Source organism: Erinaceus europaeus, chromosome X, assembly GCF_950295315.1.
Source record: "Erinaceus europaeus chromosome X, mEriEur2.1, whole genome shotgun sequence".
In the NCBI taxonomy this organism is placed as follows: Eukaryota; Metazoa; Chordata; class Mammalia; order Eulipotyphla; family Erinaceidae; genus Erinaceus; species Erinaceus europaeus.
This window is the reverse complement of record NC_080185.1, coordinates 117,977,968-117,990,362: the sequence shown is the minus strand read 5'-3', so window position 1 is coordinate 117,990,362 and position 12,395 is coordinate 117,977,968. Positions and strand designations below refer to the sequence as shown.

At 45.5% G+C, this 12,395-nt stretch overlaps 1 protein-coding gene across 5 annotated transcripts in view; it reads right to left on the bottom strand.

Moving 5' to 3' along the window:
* The window catches only part of SH3KBP1 (SH3 domain containing kinase binding protein 1), a 447,635-nt gene that overhangs the window by 70,170 nt on the left and 365,070 nt on the right, over window positions 1-12,395 (bottom strand). For all 5 annotated transcript variants that reach the window (XM_016195163.2, XM_007538851.3, XM_007538858.3 and 2 more), the window contains one exon: window positions 7,415-7,522. In XM_016195163.2, coding sequence (XP_016050649.1) covers window positions 7,415-7,522 — 108 coding nt within the window. The remainder of the gene's footprint in view (window positions 1-7,414; window positions 7,523-12,395) is intronic.

The window sequence follows — 12,395 nt, the reverse complement described above, 5'->3', positions numbered from 1 at the left end:
ATCCCTGGCCCTGTGCTTCTCCCTTCTAATGCAATAGGAAGAAAGGGAAGCAAGAACTGAGAAAGCAGATTGGGTAAACCTGCAGCAAAATATGACAGCAAAAATTTGCCATGGGAGTTTATAATTCTGAAATAAAAAGGTGGCTCACATTTAGTTGACCCCCCCCCACACACAGAGACATATGCAACTGTGACTGGCTAAGGAATATGGGACCAGAGAGGCCTCCAGACTAAGGTCAATGTTTTCTCTTTCCAGTTTACTAGCATTGAACAGTTCCTGTAAATGTAAGGTAGAAACAGGCTTTCAACTCAGGAGAGCATTTTATGCAATGGATTTTAAGAGGCATTTCTTCTATTTATTCGCTTTATCTCTCCCTCTATGGTGAAAATTGAGAGGACCTAGAAATGTTTCTCAAAGTCCAAACTATAGCAACTCATTTAAAAATAAAAGGGCCAGGGGCCAGGCAGTGATGTACCTGGTTAAGTGCACACATTACAGTGTGCAAGGACCCTGGTTCAAGCTCCTGGTCCCCACCTGCAGGGGGAAATCTTCAGGAGTGGTGAAGCAGGGTTGCAGGTGTCTCTCTGGCTCTCTCCTTCTCTATCCCCACTCAATTTCTCTCTGTCTCTACCCAGTAATCAATAAAACTAAAAAATAAAAATAAAGGCTCAATACAAAAATGTTCATAACAGAATCCACCATCTAGCCTTTTCTGAATCCTGAGAATGCACAAGCCTCAAGGTCTTCACATAAACATGGCACTTAGGCCTGTGTGTGCCTGTGTATGTGTCTGCCAGCATGTAGAACTGTTGACTTGGACAGAGAAGTAAACACCATCCTTCGAAGGGTGTTTTAATGAGAGTTGATTTCTTTTCCTTTCTTTCCTCCTGGGTTTTTGCTGGGACTTGGTGCCTGCACAAATCCACTGCTCCTGGAGGCTATTTTTCCCTTTTGTTGCCCTTGTTGTTATTATTATTGTTGTTATTGCTGTCGTCGTTGTTGGACAGGACAGACAGAAATTGGGAAAGGAGGGGAAGACAAAGAAAAGGAGAGAAAGACAGGCACCTGCAGACCTGCTTCACTGCTTGTGAAGCAACTGCCCTGCAGGTGGGGAGCCGGGGGCTCGAACTGGGATCCTTACGCCAGTCCTTAACCTGCTGCGCTACAGCCCGGCCCGAGAGTTGATTTCTTACCATCATCACCAGGAAGGAACTAGATGCTAATATTCTGGAGTAAAGTTTGGCATCCTCCTGAAGAATTGCAGAGTTGATTCTGCTCAAGTGAAAGAGCTTATTGGCTGGCCTTATCATCCTGCCTGGCAGGGATTTTGATTTGCCACTTGACCTCTTAAGACAGTATGCCTTCAGAGCTCTGACCCCAGACACACAGTCTGCTGGCAATACACAGAGGAACATGCCCCTCATGTCTGTTGACATGTGGGGGCCTCTGGTAGATGAGTATAGTAAGGTCCTTGGAACAAATCTGAGCTTGCTTTTGAGAAACTGTCAGAAACCCTCCTCCATGTATCCAGCAAAGTTCTCTGCAAGCGTTTGAATGTGAAACTGGGGAAGGGATGTAAATGCAGTTACTGAGCAGGTTTCCCATCAGAGGTACCCCTTCAGAGGGCTTTAGAAATAGGTGAGGGGGGACACTGTTCTGATTCCCCCTCCCTAGACCCAGGAACAGTCACCACACTTTTGCAGTTTTCTAGGACTATGCTCAGGGTGGTATCCGCATCTGTAACTAGTCTTCACTACTCTACAGAACCTCGAGTGGCTCCTGCCCTGGGAGGCATATGCTATCCACTCTTGGCAAGTTATCTTTAGCTTCCTCCCCCTGGCCTCTGGCCTGGGGGGCTATAACTCTGGTCTCCCTCTAGTCTGCCCAGGATTTGGTTGTTTAGCTTCTCCTTAAGGTGCTCCCTCAGACTACCCCCTGGCTAACTCCCTTACTCCATTCATCACATCTGGGGCAGTGGTGCTTAGACGCCATGTCCAGATATCATGTTCACTTAGAAGGGCCTGGATTCCCTTCTTTGTCTGTCTGGGAAGAGGAATCTGACAAAGGTTCCTGCTTACCCCAAACTAAACCTCTATTATTCTTCCTCCTTCATACTAGTGCAGAAGAGAGCAGAAAGGATAGAGGAGAAGGAAGAGAGAGAGTATCTTTTCATGAAATGACTAAGGATAAAAAATTCCTGAATCCTAATTGTTTATCATGTACACTATTGTAAAATTTTGTAAGCTGTAAAACTCCTATGTGATTTAGAATTATCTTTTTAAATTAATTATTTTTTTATTTTATTGGATAGAGGCAGAGAGGTCAAGAAGGAGAGACAGAGAAGGAGAGAGAAAGAGAGATACCTTCAGCACTGCTTCAATGTTTGTGAAGCTTTTCACCTGTACATGGGGACTGAGGGCTTGAACCTGGGTCATTGTGCACGGTAAGGTATGCACTCAACCAAATGTGCCATTTCCTGGCTCAATCTAGAATGATCTTGAGTTAAGGTTAGGGTAGGTTTAGGTTAAGGTTGGGGGTAGATAGCAGAATGGTTATGCAAAGAGACTCTTATGCCTGAGGGCCCAAGACCTCAGGTTCAATCTCCCACACCACCATAAGCCAGAGCTGATCAGTGCTCTGGTAAAAGAGAAAAGAGAACATGGGAACTACTTGGTTGCACTACAGTCTTTGTAGAAATTGATGCTGAACTGAGAGGATCTGGTCATGAAAATGGAGAATGGAAAGTTGCTGAGGCCAATAGTGCTATGCTCCCTTATCTAGACTTGGCTGAAGTCAACACACAACCCCTTCCCCACTCCAGGCAAACCTTTCCCTTGTGTGAGGAGACTTCAAACTGCAGCTGCCAGATCCTTAGGGAGAACAACTAGTTCTTCCTGTTTTCATGCCTTGCTCTTCAAGCAAGCACTGAATGAATGTGGCTTCCTGTAGAATCTAATAACTCATGTCCACAAAGAGCAAATGTCCCAGGAAGGCAGACACATGGCATCCAGTCTGGCTGGCATTTTGGTCTTTACAGAAATTACTAAGCAGGCTGCTTGCTCTCTGGGTATATCCCTGAGTGGGCAGAAGATGAGCCTATGGCACTATCAGGCACCTTTTAGAAATCTTTGAGGGCTTGTGTCCCTGACTCCTTTTGCTGAGGAGCCTGCATCAGGGAAACATCTAGAAGAACCTTGACAGTGTCCCATTCTTGGCATGGCACAGTCTGGGAAGAGTCCTCCTAGTCAATGCACAGCAGAACAGGAATACCTTCTGCTGCTCTGAACCGTTTCTCTAAAAAGAATGGTAGTCCAAGACTTTCTTAAGATAGTGTCATCTTTGAGAAACACTAGCTTTCAGAATACTCCTTCTAATTTATCTCAATGACGGTAAGAAGTTGTTTTTACAGTTCATGAGAGACCACACTCCTTGTTTTTCCTTCAGTAATAATGATAGACCCATGAGTTGCCTAATTAGAGCTCTCAGAATATTTAATCTTTCCATTCTGATATTCCCCTTTACTCTCAAGATTCAAAATCAAAGAAAGCCATTAAATCTAGGTTCTCTCATAAACAGTTTACATAACTGCTCTAAAATATGCACCAAGAGATTATCGAGTGCATTTGGTGATATCTTAAGGAGAAGCCCCAGTGTTGTCCCCTGTCACTAGGCAGTCTGCTGAGCACTCTCTCAAAGAAGGACCACCAGGAATTCCACAAGTCCCCATGGTAGCGAGCTGAAGTGCCGACGTCAGCTTGTTGGGGACGTCTTCTGATTCCAGAGCTCTGCTGTTGCGGAAATGCTATTTCTGCTGTCTACCTGAATCACCGAAGATTGGCCTCTTTTCTGGGTGAATGACTGAAACCCCAGCCACTGGCAAGACAAGATGACATCTACTGAAACTGGTGGCAGAGTAGTGTTGCAGACTCTGTCGTTCACAGAGTGCCTGTGTGCTAATGACTCTAATCATCTTTTACACAGTCAGCTCAGGAAAGGCAGCCCCTTCTCTAGTCATGCTGCCGTCACCTCACAGAGACTTCAAGAGAAGTAATAAAGGCTGGTCTAACAAGCAGGTGAAACTGCTTGGCTGGTTTTATAGGCCAGATGGGGATGAAAAAGGATGTGATACTTTGAATTTTCTGAAAGTTAAGTGTCACATTATACAATCACTTCCCAGCTGTAGGTACTACTTTGACAGGTATGACTATTGTTTCTCTAAAATTGAGTTTTCTGATTCTCAGGGACAAAGCTAAAAGACCTATCAAATAGATGGCTGCGCCTGTGTGGGGTTAAAGAGATGCCCATGGGGGTCCCAAAGAGCGTGCATGCCTCAATGAGCAAGTTGAGAAATGTCTACTCATCACTGACAACTTCACTCTCTCTGGGAAAGTAGCACTTCATGCCTATGTAACAGAGTGGAACTTCTAGAAAACTGTCATGAAGTCGCTCTCATTCAAGCCAATTCATTGCCTCACTAGAGTATGACTGGGAGCTACAAGGCAGGGTGCCACAATTTAGGCAACCATAGGCTTTGTCCAGTATTTAAAGAATGGTCTAGGTTTGGTCTTGGCCAAACCTTCAAGGTCATACCATCTCTATCAGAACCAAGAGAGTGGCAAAGGTCTAGGAGGATGGCGAGCTTGCTAAGATTCCTTGGCCAGAGGAAAAGGTGTAACCATGAAGGCATCTGAGCGGTTCAGTATAAGACCACCTTTTACCTAGAGGTAAAGACCCTTTCCCAATAGGTGACATGGCCCCTTTGGGAGCGGTCACACTAAGTGTCCTTGTACAAAGATCTGTCAGGTCTCTATAACCCAGTACATCAGAACTTTAGCTAGAGGTAAAGACCCTTTCCCAATAGGTGACATGGCCCCTGGGAGCGGTCACACTAAGTGTCCTTGCACAAAGGTCTGTCAGGTCTCTATAACCCAGTACATCAGAACTGCTCCAGAACTCTTGCCCAAAGTGCAGCAGCCGTACTGCTCATTAATAAGCACAGTGCCAGCCTGGATAAGGGAGCCAAAAAACTGAGTGAAATAATGGCTGAATGCGAAAAAGTGCCAGAGGGCCAGGGAGGTGGCTCAGCAGTAGAGCAGCTGCCTTGAGTCTGTGAAGCCCTGGGTCTGATTCACACATGACAATTCCATGGATGGTGAAGTGGTGCACCACTCTTTCACTAGTTCTGTCTCTTTCACACACACACACACACACACACACACACTCTCTCTCTCCCTCTCTCTCTCTCTCTCTCTCTCTCTCTCTCTCTCTTTGATAGGACAGAGAGAAATTGTGAGAGGAGAAAGATATCTACAGACCTGCTTCATGGCTTGCGAAGCAGACCCCCTGCAGGTGGGGATCTGGGGCCTCGAACCAGGATCCTTGTGCTTTGTACTATGTGCTCTTAACCTGGTGCACCACTGCCTGCCCCCCCCCCATTCTTTAAATGAAACATTTAAAAAAACTGGGCCAGGGAGGTGGTTTAGTGGTAAATCATATGCATGAGACCCTGGGTTTGGTCTCCAGCACTATATACAAAAGAAATAAGTGCAACAGATTCCTCAGAGTACGAGAAAGAAAATGAAAATTGCAACATTCTGTATTCATTTGTCTCTACAAATAATATTTTATAGAGCACTAGATTTCTTTTTGAGTGACTTTTCATCAAAGTCCTTAGCTGTATTAGAATTACTAGGGAGGCTCACCAAGATATCAAGATGGCTGGCTGATCTGACCAGATGAAGCAAACAGAATCAGGGCTAGACTCACAGCATTCCCCAATCGCTGCTAATGCCATCAGCAAACAGGGCTCAAGAAATTTCATATGGGTAAAGATTTCTTAATTAAATTCTGAACTCTTCTCTAAGTGAATTATTCACCTCTTAAAAATATGGCTGGGAACTGGAAGGTGTCATTGTCATCACTTAGAGAGATACCTGCTAGTGTTGCCTGAACTGTAAGGTGTGAAGACCTGCAGGCTCAGATGTGTTAGGGCTCTTAGTTCCAATGAGCTCTAGGTACTGCTGTTGCTGCTGCTTCTAGTTCATAGACTGCACTGTAAATAACAAGAGTCTAGAAACTTCTGCTAGGAAGCAGAATCCACATTCTCTGGACTCCTAAATTAGTTCTAAGAGAGAAAGACAAGTATGGAACATAACACCTTCCAGATAAACAATCAAAGAAAGGAAACTGTCAAGAAGGTGAAAAGGCATGACCTTAGGCTTCAAATCCATCTAATGCTCAAGGGGGGTTGCTCTGGGAGGGCCCAGACACCACGGAGTTTCTAGAACAATTACATCTGTTCCTTTAAGCAGAGGGTACAGGGTCCTTGGCACCGATCTGCCAGTATTTTCATTAGTCTTCCTGTGCTTTAGCAGAATGGGATTGTGGCAAATGAATGGTCAAGGTCACGTTCACTGTCCAGTGACAGAACCCCCCTGTATATGAACATGAGTAATGCCAAGAAAAGCAGGCAGAAGTTATTAGAAAGACTGAGCAAAGAGCCCTAAGGTGAGAACAAGATGGCTAGGATCAAATCATAGCCCCCTTAGGATATAAAGTGCATTTAACTCTTCAACATTGCTTTGTTATCTTATTGGCAGAGAAGCAGGCCACTTGGAGTGAGGCAAAGGAAGACAGCCAGGCTCAGCTAAGCAATGGCATCATAAGATGGATTCCCATAAAGGGAGAGGCAGTGCAGATCACAGGTGCAGAGCGCACACATGCGGAGGATCATAGGCCTCAATGCATCTGCAGCCTCTCCAGACACTTCTACAACAATGGCCACCTGACAACCCCAAGGGCATGCAACACAGGATGCAGCAGTCCACCTTCTACATGGAGCGCCTGAGGGTTCCTGCTGTTTACTTGTGAGCTTCAGTGTTCCAGGAATGGCACTAAGATATCACAACCCAAGAATAAAGATCGGGAGTCAGGTGGTAGCGCAGTGGCTTAAGCGCACATGGAGCGAAGCGCAAGGACCGGCTTAAGGATCCCGGTTCCAGCCCTGGGCTTCCCACCTGCAGGGGAGTCACTTCACAGGTGGTGAAGCAGGTCTGCAGGTTTCTATCTTTCTCTCCCCCTCTTTGTCTTCCCCTCCTGTCTCCATTTCTCTTTGTCCTATCTAACAACAACAATAACTACAACAATAAAAAACAACAAGGGCAACAAAAGGGAAAATAAATAAATATATATTAAAAAAAAGAATAAGGATCACTGTTTTCCGTGGACAGATGAGGAAACTGAAACTCGTGGAATCCAAAGGACTGGCTCCCAGTCATAGAGTGGGCAGCCCACAGCTGAGAACCTAGGTCTAGTGTTAACAACAGACAGCTCCACCCCACAGCCCAAGCTCCCTCCTGGAAGCCACAATTCTGACAGCACATGGATCACTGAGACCCAAGCCATGGAGACTTACATTCCCTTCCTTTTCAAAGTCCGGGGGCAGTAACTTCACAAAGTTATCAGGGAATACACCCCGTCTGCCGTTGAGCTCTCCTTCCCACCAGCCGATGTCGATGCAGTCCTAGGAGGTAGGAGAGAAGAGGGTGAGCAATGGGTACAGGCCTCTGGAGAGGCTGGCATTTTCTGTAGGGGGCACGGAGGCCTCCTCCTCCAGGCCGCTATCACTGAGACAATGGCTACTAAGACCAAGGCAGCACAAACACAAAGTTCAGATGGGAGAACAAAGGCTAAATAAAGCATACAACAATAGCTGATTGGGATCCAAACCCCAGAGCTGCTTTTAGAAGCCTTGAGCCAACAGGATCATTTTTCTTTTTCCTTAAAGATGGGGTAGATAGGTATTTTCTTTATTTTAATTTTACTGAAATAAAATTGTTTCATTAACTGCAAACGTGGCTTAGAAAATACCACATGCACAAATACCCCCTTTGATTAGCCCGTCACAGAGCTTGTCAAAATTAAAGAGGGCTTTGCCACAGTCAGCCAAGCATTAAAAATAAAATCACACTTTCATACAAGCGCATTCATGCATTTCTCTCCTTCACCTCCTTTCTGTGTGGCTGAGGCACGGCTGTCACCAGGAAAGGCCCTCCTGCCCCTCCCCTTGCAGAATCAAAGCTCGCTTACAAACTAAATGAATAAATCGATTCACTCTTCCCAATCAAACCTGCTTTCCTTTGAATAATATCCATTCTGTTCATTCATTTATCGAGTGTCTGCTTGGTGCCAGGTGCTAGGGAAGGAGCAAGAGCCCTGCTGAGCTGCCACCCTGAGCCTCCCGGTTCTCCTGGGTATCAACTTCATGCCACTTCTGTTTGTCCTCAAGTCCAATAGGGTTGGAAGTCTGATTTGCTCTCCTTTTATAAGAGGTCCTGTATGTGTATGTGCTCCAGGTCCAATCCCCATGTTCAATCCTTAACCCAAAGCTCATCTGGCATGCGTGGGCATTTCTCCCTGCCCAGTACATGTGCATTAAATGTCAAGTCTGCATTAAAGTAAAATTCAACTATATATATATATATTTTTAAATTTATTTTTTATTTTATTTATTCCCTTTGTTGCCCTTGTTGTTTTATTATTGTAGTTATTATTGTTGTTGTCATTGTTGGATAGGACAGAGAGAAATGGAGAGAGGAGGGGAAGACAGAGAGGAGGAGAGAAAGATAGACACCTGCAGACCTGCTTCACCGCCTGTGAAGTGACTCCCCTGCAGGTGGGGAGCCGGGGCTCGAACCGGGATCCTTATGCCGGTCCTTGTGCTTTGCGCCACCTGCGCTTAACCCGCTGCGCTACAGCCCGACTCCCTCAACTATATATTTTAAGATTTATTTTTATGACAGAGAGACAGAGAGAGATTGAGACCCATGTCTTTATCTGGCACTGCTCTGCTCTGACATATGTGAAACTGGGGATCAAATTTGGGACCTCATGCATGCAAGTCCCACTGTGACCAACAGTTTCCAGCTATGTTCCCAAATGAGTTGAAGGCTCCCCCACCCAAGTGCTAGTAACACAGAAGACTTTTAATGTTGTATCTGAAGCAGGAAATGCTCAAGAAAGTGAGGGGTCATGTTCAGGGTCTCTTGAGAGAAATTTTAATAAGCAAAAGCTTACCCAGAAAAATTTTAGTACACATACCCACACCCACATGGAAGAGAGCCAATGACATTGTACATATTGTAGCCCTCCTCGCTGTTGACCCACTGAGTTGTACTCAGCTATACATTGAGTTACTAACAATTCTAGTCACTGCATGATCCCAGGTAAGAGAGGCAGAGCATGGTGATAAAACTCAGTCTGTGCCACTGTTCTGATTAGTCTAAGAACAAACACAAGGTCTATGCATGAGATAAGCACACTGGAATGGGAGGACTGTGGTCTGAATTGCCATACTATGGATAGTGAAGAAAGGGACTTGGTATAGGACAGGAAATGGCTACAAGATCAAGATACCTAGAGAGAGATGATTTACAGAGAATGAGGCCCCTTTTCCCTCTAGCAATAGAAGCTAATTTAGGGGAAACAGGAACAATTCTGACAGCACAATGAGGAGTGAAAATAAGTCCTCTTCAACAAACCACACAAAAGAACTAGCCTTTTGATAGCAGAGATGAATAGAGAATTATTTCTATGAGGGCTATGCTTCCAGAAGTGTAAAAAGAGCTGCAAATTCAATTTATTTATTGAGGAACTAAAACACTCAGGAGAGGAGGGGAATTCAGAGGAAAAGAAAGGCATTGTGTTTTCACAGGGCTCCCAAGTTCAGAGCCAGGGAGAAAAGAAGTGCAGAGAGCAGATATGGCACAGAATCAATGGCAGAGGTGCTAGACCAGACTGATCAACAAAGGGGACCAAAGGAAGCCAGACAGCCCAGATGGAGAGAATGAGGGCAAGGGTAGAGGTGACAAGGAAGGTCAAGGGCAGAATCAGGAGCAGAAAGGAATGGAAGAGGACGATCAGGAAGCTGGGGTCATGGAAGAGAATACTCAATAGTTAGCACTTAGCATGAAGGCAGTCATGGCTCTCAACCACAGGGGTATGAGGTGTGTGGCAAAATGGCACCAGGAGAGAAAGGGACAGAGAGGAGGGCAGGTCAAAGTAGAGGTCCCCAAGGAGGATGTAAGGAAGTGGGTGAAGGCAGGACTATGAGGCAGGACCTGAGGAGAGAAGCAGTGTGACCAAGTTACAGGGCAGTCTAGGGGCAACCACACATTTGTTTCCAAACCAGGACACCATTACTCATTTCAGGAGCTGGGGAGGTAGCTCAGCAGTAGAGCATCAGGCCATCTGCCTGCCTGCAGGAACAAGGCCCTGGGTTCAGTTTCTAGCACCACATGAGAACATAAAACCAAAAAGCAAGTAGAACTTCAGGGATGAGAAGACAGTGTTTTGCTTTGCTGCACTTGCTTTACCCCCCACCCAAACTGCACACATGTATTTTATTTCATCCTCATTAAAAATAAAATAGGGGCCAGGGAAGGTGGTTTAGCAGTACAGCAAATGCAGGAGACTAAGTTTGATCTCTACCCACACATTTAAAAAATAACAATAATTGCACCAGGACCAAAGGTGTAAGCCAAGACTATGACCAACCCAGTGGAATTTGTGATTCTTATTAGGATGAAGAAAGGAAAGTATAAGCAGATGAGGGCTGACCTTTGAATGAGGCAGGAATTTTTAGTGGAGTCAAAAAGGGGCCAGGCTGTGGCACACCTGGTTAAGCACTCACATTACAATGCACAAGGACCCAGGTTCAAGCCCCTGGTTCCTACTTGCAGGGGAAAAGCTTCCCAAGTGGTGAAGCAGGGCTACAGGTGTCTCTCTCTGTCTCTTTCTCTATTTCTCCCTCCCCTCTGAATTTCTGTCTGTCTCTATCCAATAATGAATAAATACAATATTTAAAAATTATATAAAAAAGAGTTAAAGACCTACATATAGATGAAATCTTGAAGGAAAAAAAAATGACCCAAACTAAGCTCTACTGGTATAAAAGCAGAGGAAAGTTGAGTGTGGAAAATGATTCTATTTCTTATATTAGAGTAAAATATATTTTCCTTATAAAATATAAATGTTGCTCTTCACCCCCCTCCCTTTTATTCTTTTTTGGTGTTAGGGATAGAACCCAGGGTCTCACATATGTAAGGCATATCCTCTACCACTGAACTACAACCCCAACCCCATGCTGAGTCTCCTCTTATGGACTGAATTCACAGAGCCTTGGGTGAGCTGTACTCCAACTTCTCGAGTCATGCACTATCTTGGTTATCAGAGAGAAGGTTAGAGAGCACGTGAGGGTCATAAGGATACTACTTAAGGGGCTAGCTTGTGATAATGCTGGGCCTCACTGTCTTGACACACAGGACAAATCTTTGGGAGGTGAAAAAAAGCCCCACAGCTACTGACAGTTGTTATGGTCATTGTGATTCTATGGACTGGCCCCAGTGACTATGAGGGACGAGGCCAGAAAAGCCTCTTAATTAAGTTCACATGCATCCACCACCCCCACCCCCACCCCTGCACATACATTTTTCACTTGACTTGGAATTCTCCTGTAGAAGAGCTGATAGGGAGTGGTGTCCAGCCCCCAGAGCCATGTGTCTGTCCACTCAGTCCCACTAGAGGAGGCCTGGCTAACATGGTAAAGCAGCTTGCCACCCCAGATTGCTAGTGTACCAGGGACTAGCTGAGGCCACCAGGGTTATCCCTGGGGTTCGGTGCATGCACTACCAATCCATTGCTCCTGGAGGTCATTTTCCCTATTTTTGATGCCCTTGTTGTTGTTATCATTATTGTTGTTATTGCTGTTGTTGTTGTTGGGCAGGACAGAAATTGAGAGAGGAGGGGGTCCTGTGGTAGTGCAGTGGGTTAAGTGCAGATGGCGCAAAGTGCAAGGACCAATGTAAAGATCCCAGTTTGAGCCCCGGGCTCCCCACCTGAAGGGGAGTCACTTCGCATGGGGTGAAGCAGGTCTACAGGTGTCTTATCTTTCTCTCCCCATCTCTGTCTTCCCCTCCTCTCTCCATTTCTCTCTGTCCTATCCAACAACAACAACATCAATAACAAAAACAAGGTCAACAAGGGGAATAAAAAGAAATTGAGAGAGGAGGGGAAAACAGAGGGGGAAGAGAAAGATCACACCTGCAGACCTGCTTCACCGCTTGTGAAGCGACGCCCCCCCCCCCGAAGGTGGGGAGCTGGGGGCTCGAACCGGGATCTTTCCACATCTTTGTGCTTCACGCCATGTGCACTTAACCCAGTGTGCTACCACCCTGCCGCCCTCATATCAGTATTTCTCAAACTTGGCTTCACACTGCAATCTCCTGGGGGAATTTTATAAAATCCAAATGCCCAAACTAAAACCTACATCAATTAAGTCATAGTTTGGATTGTAGGGGGAGAGAATCAGTACTTTTTAAATGTCCCTGCATCCTTCT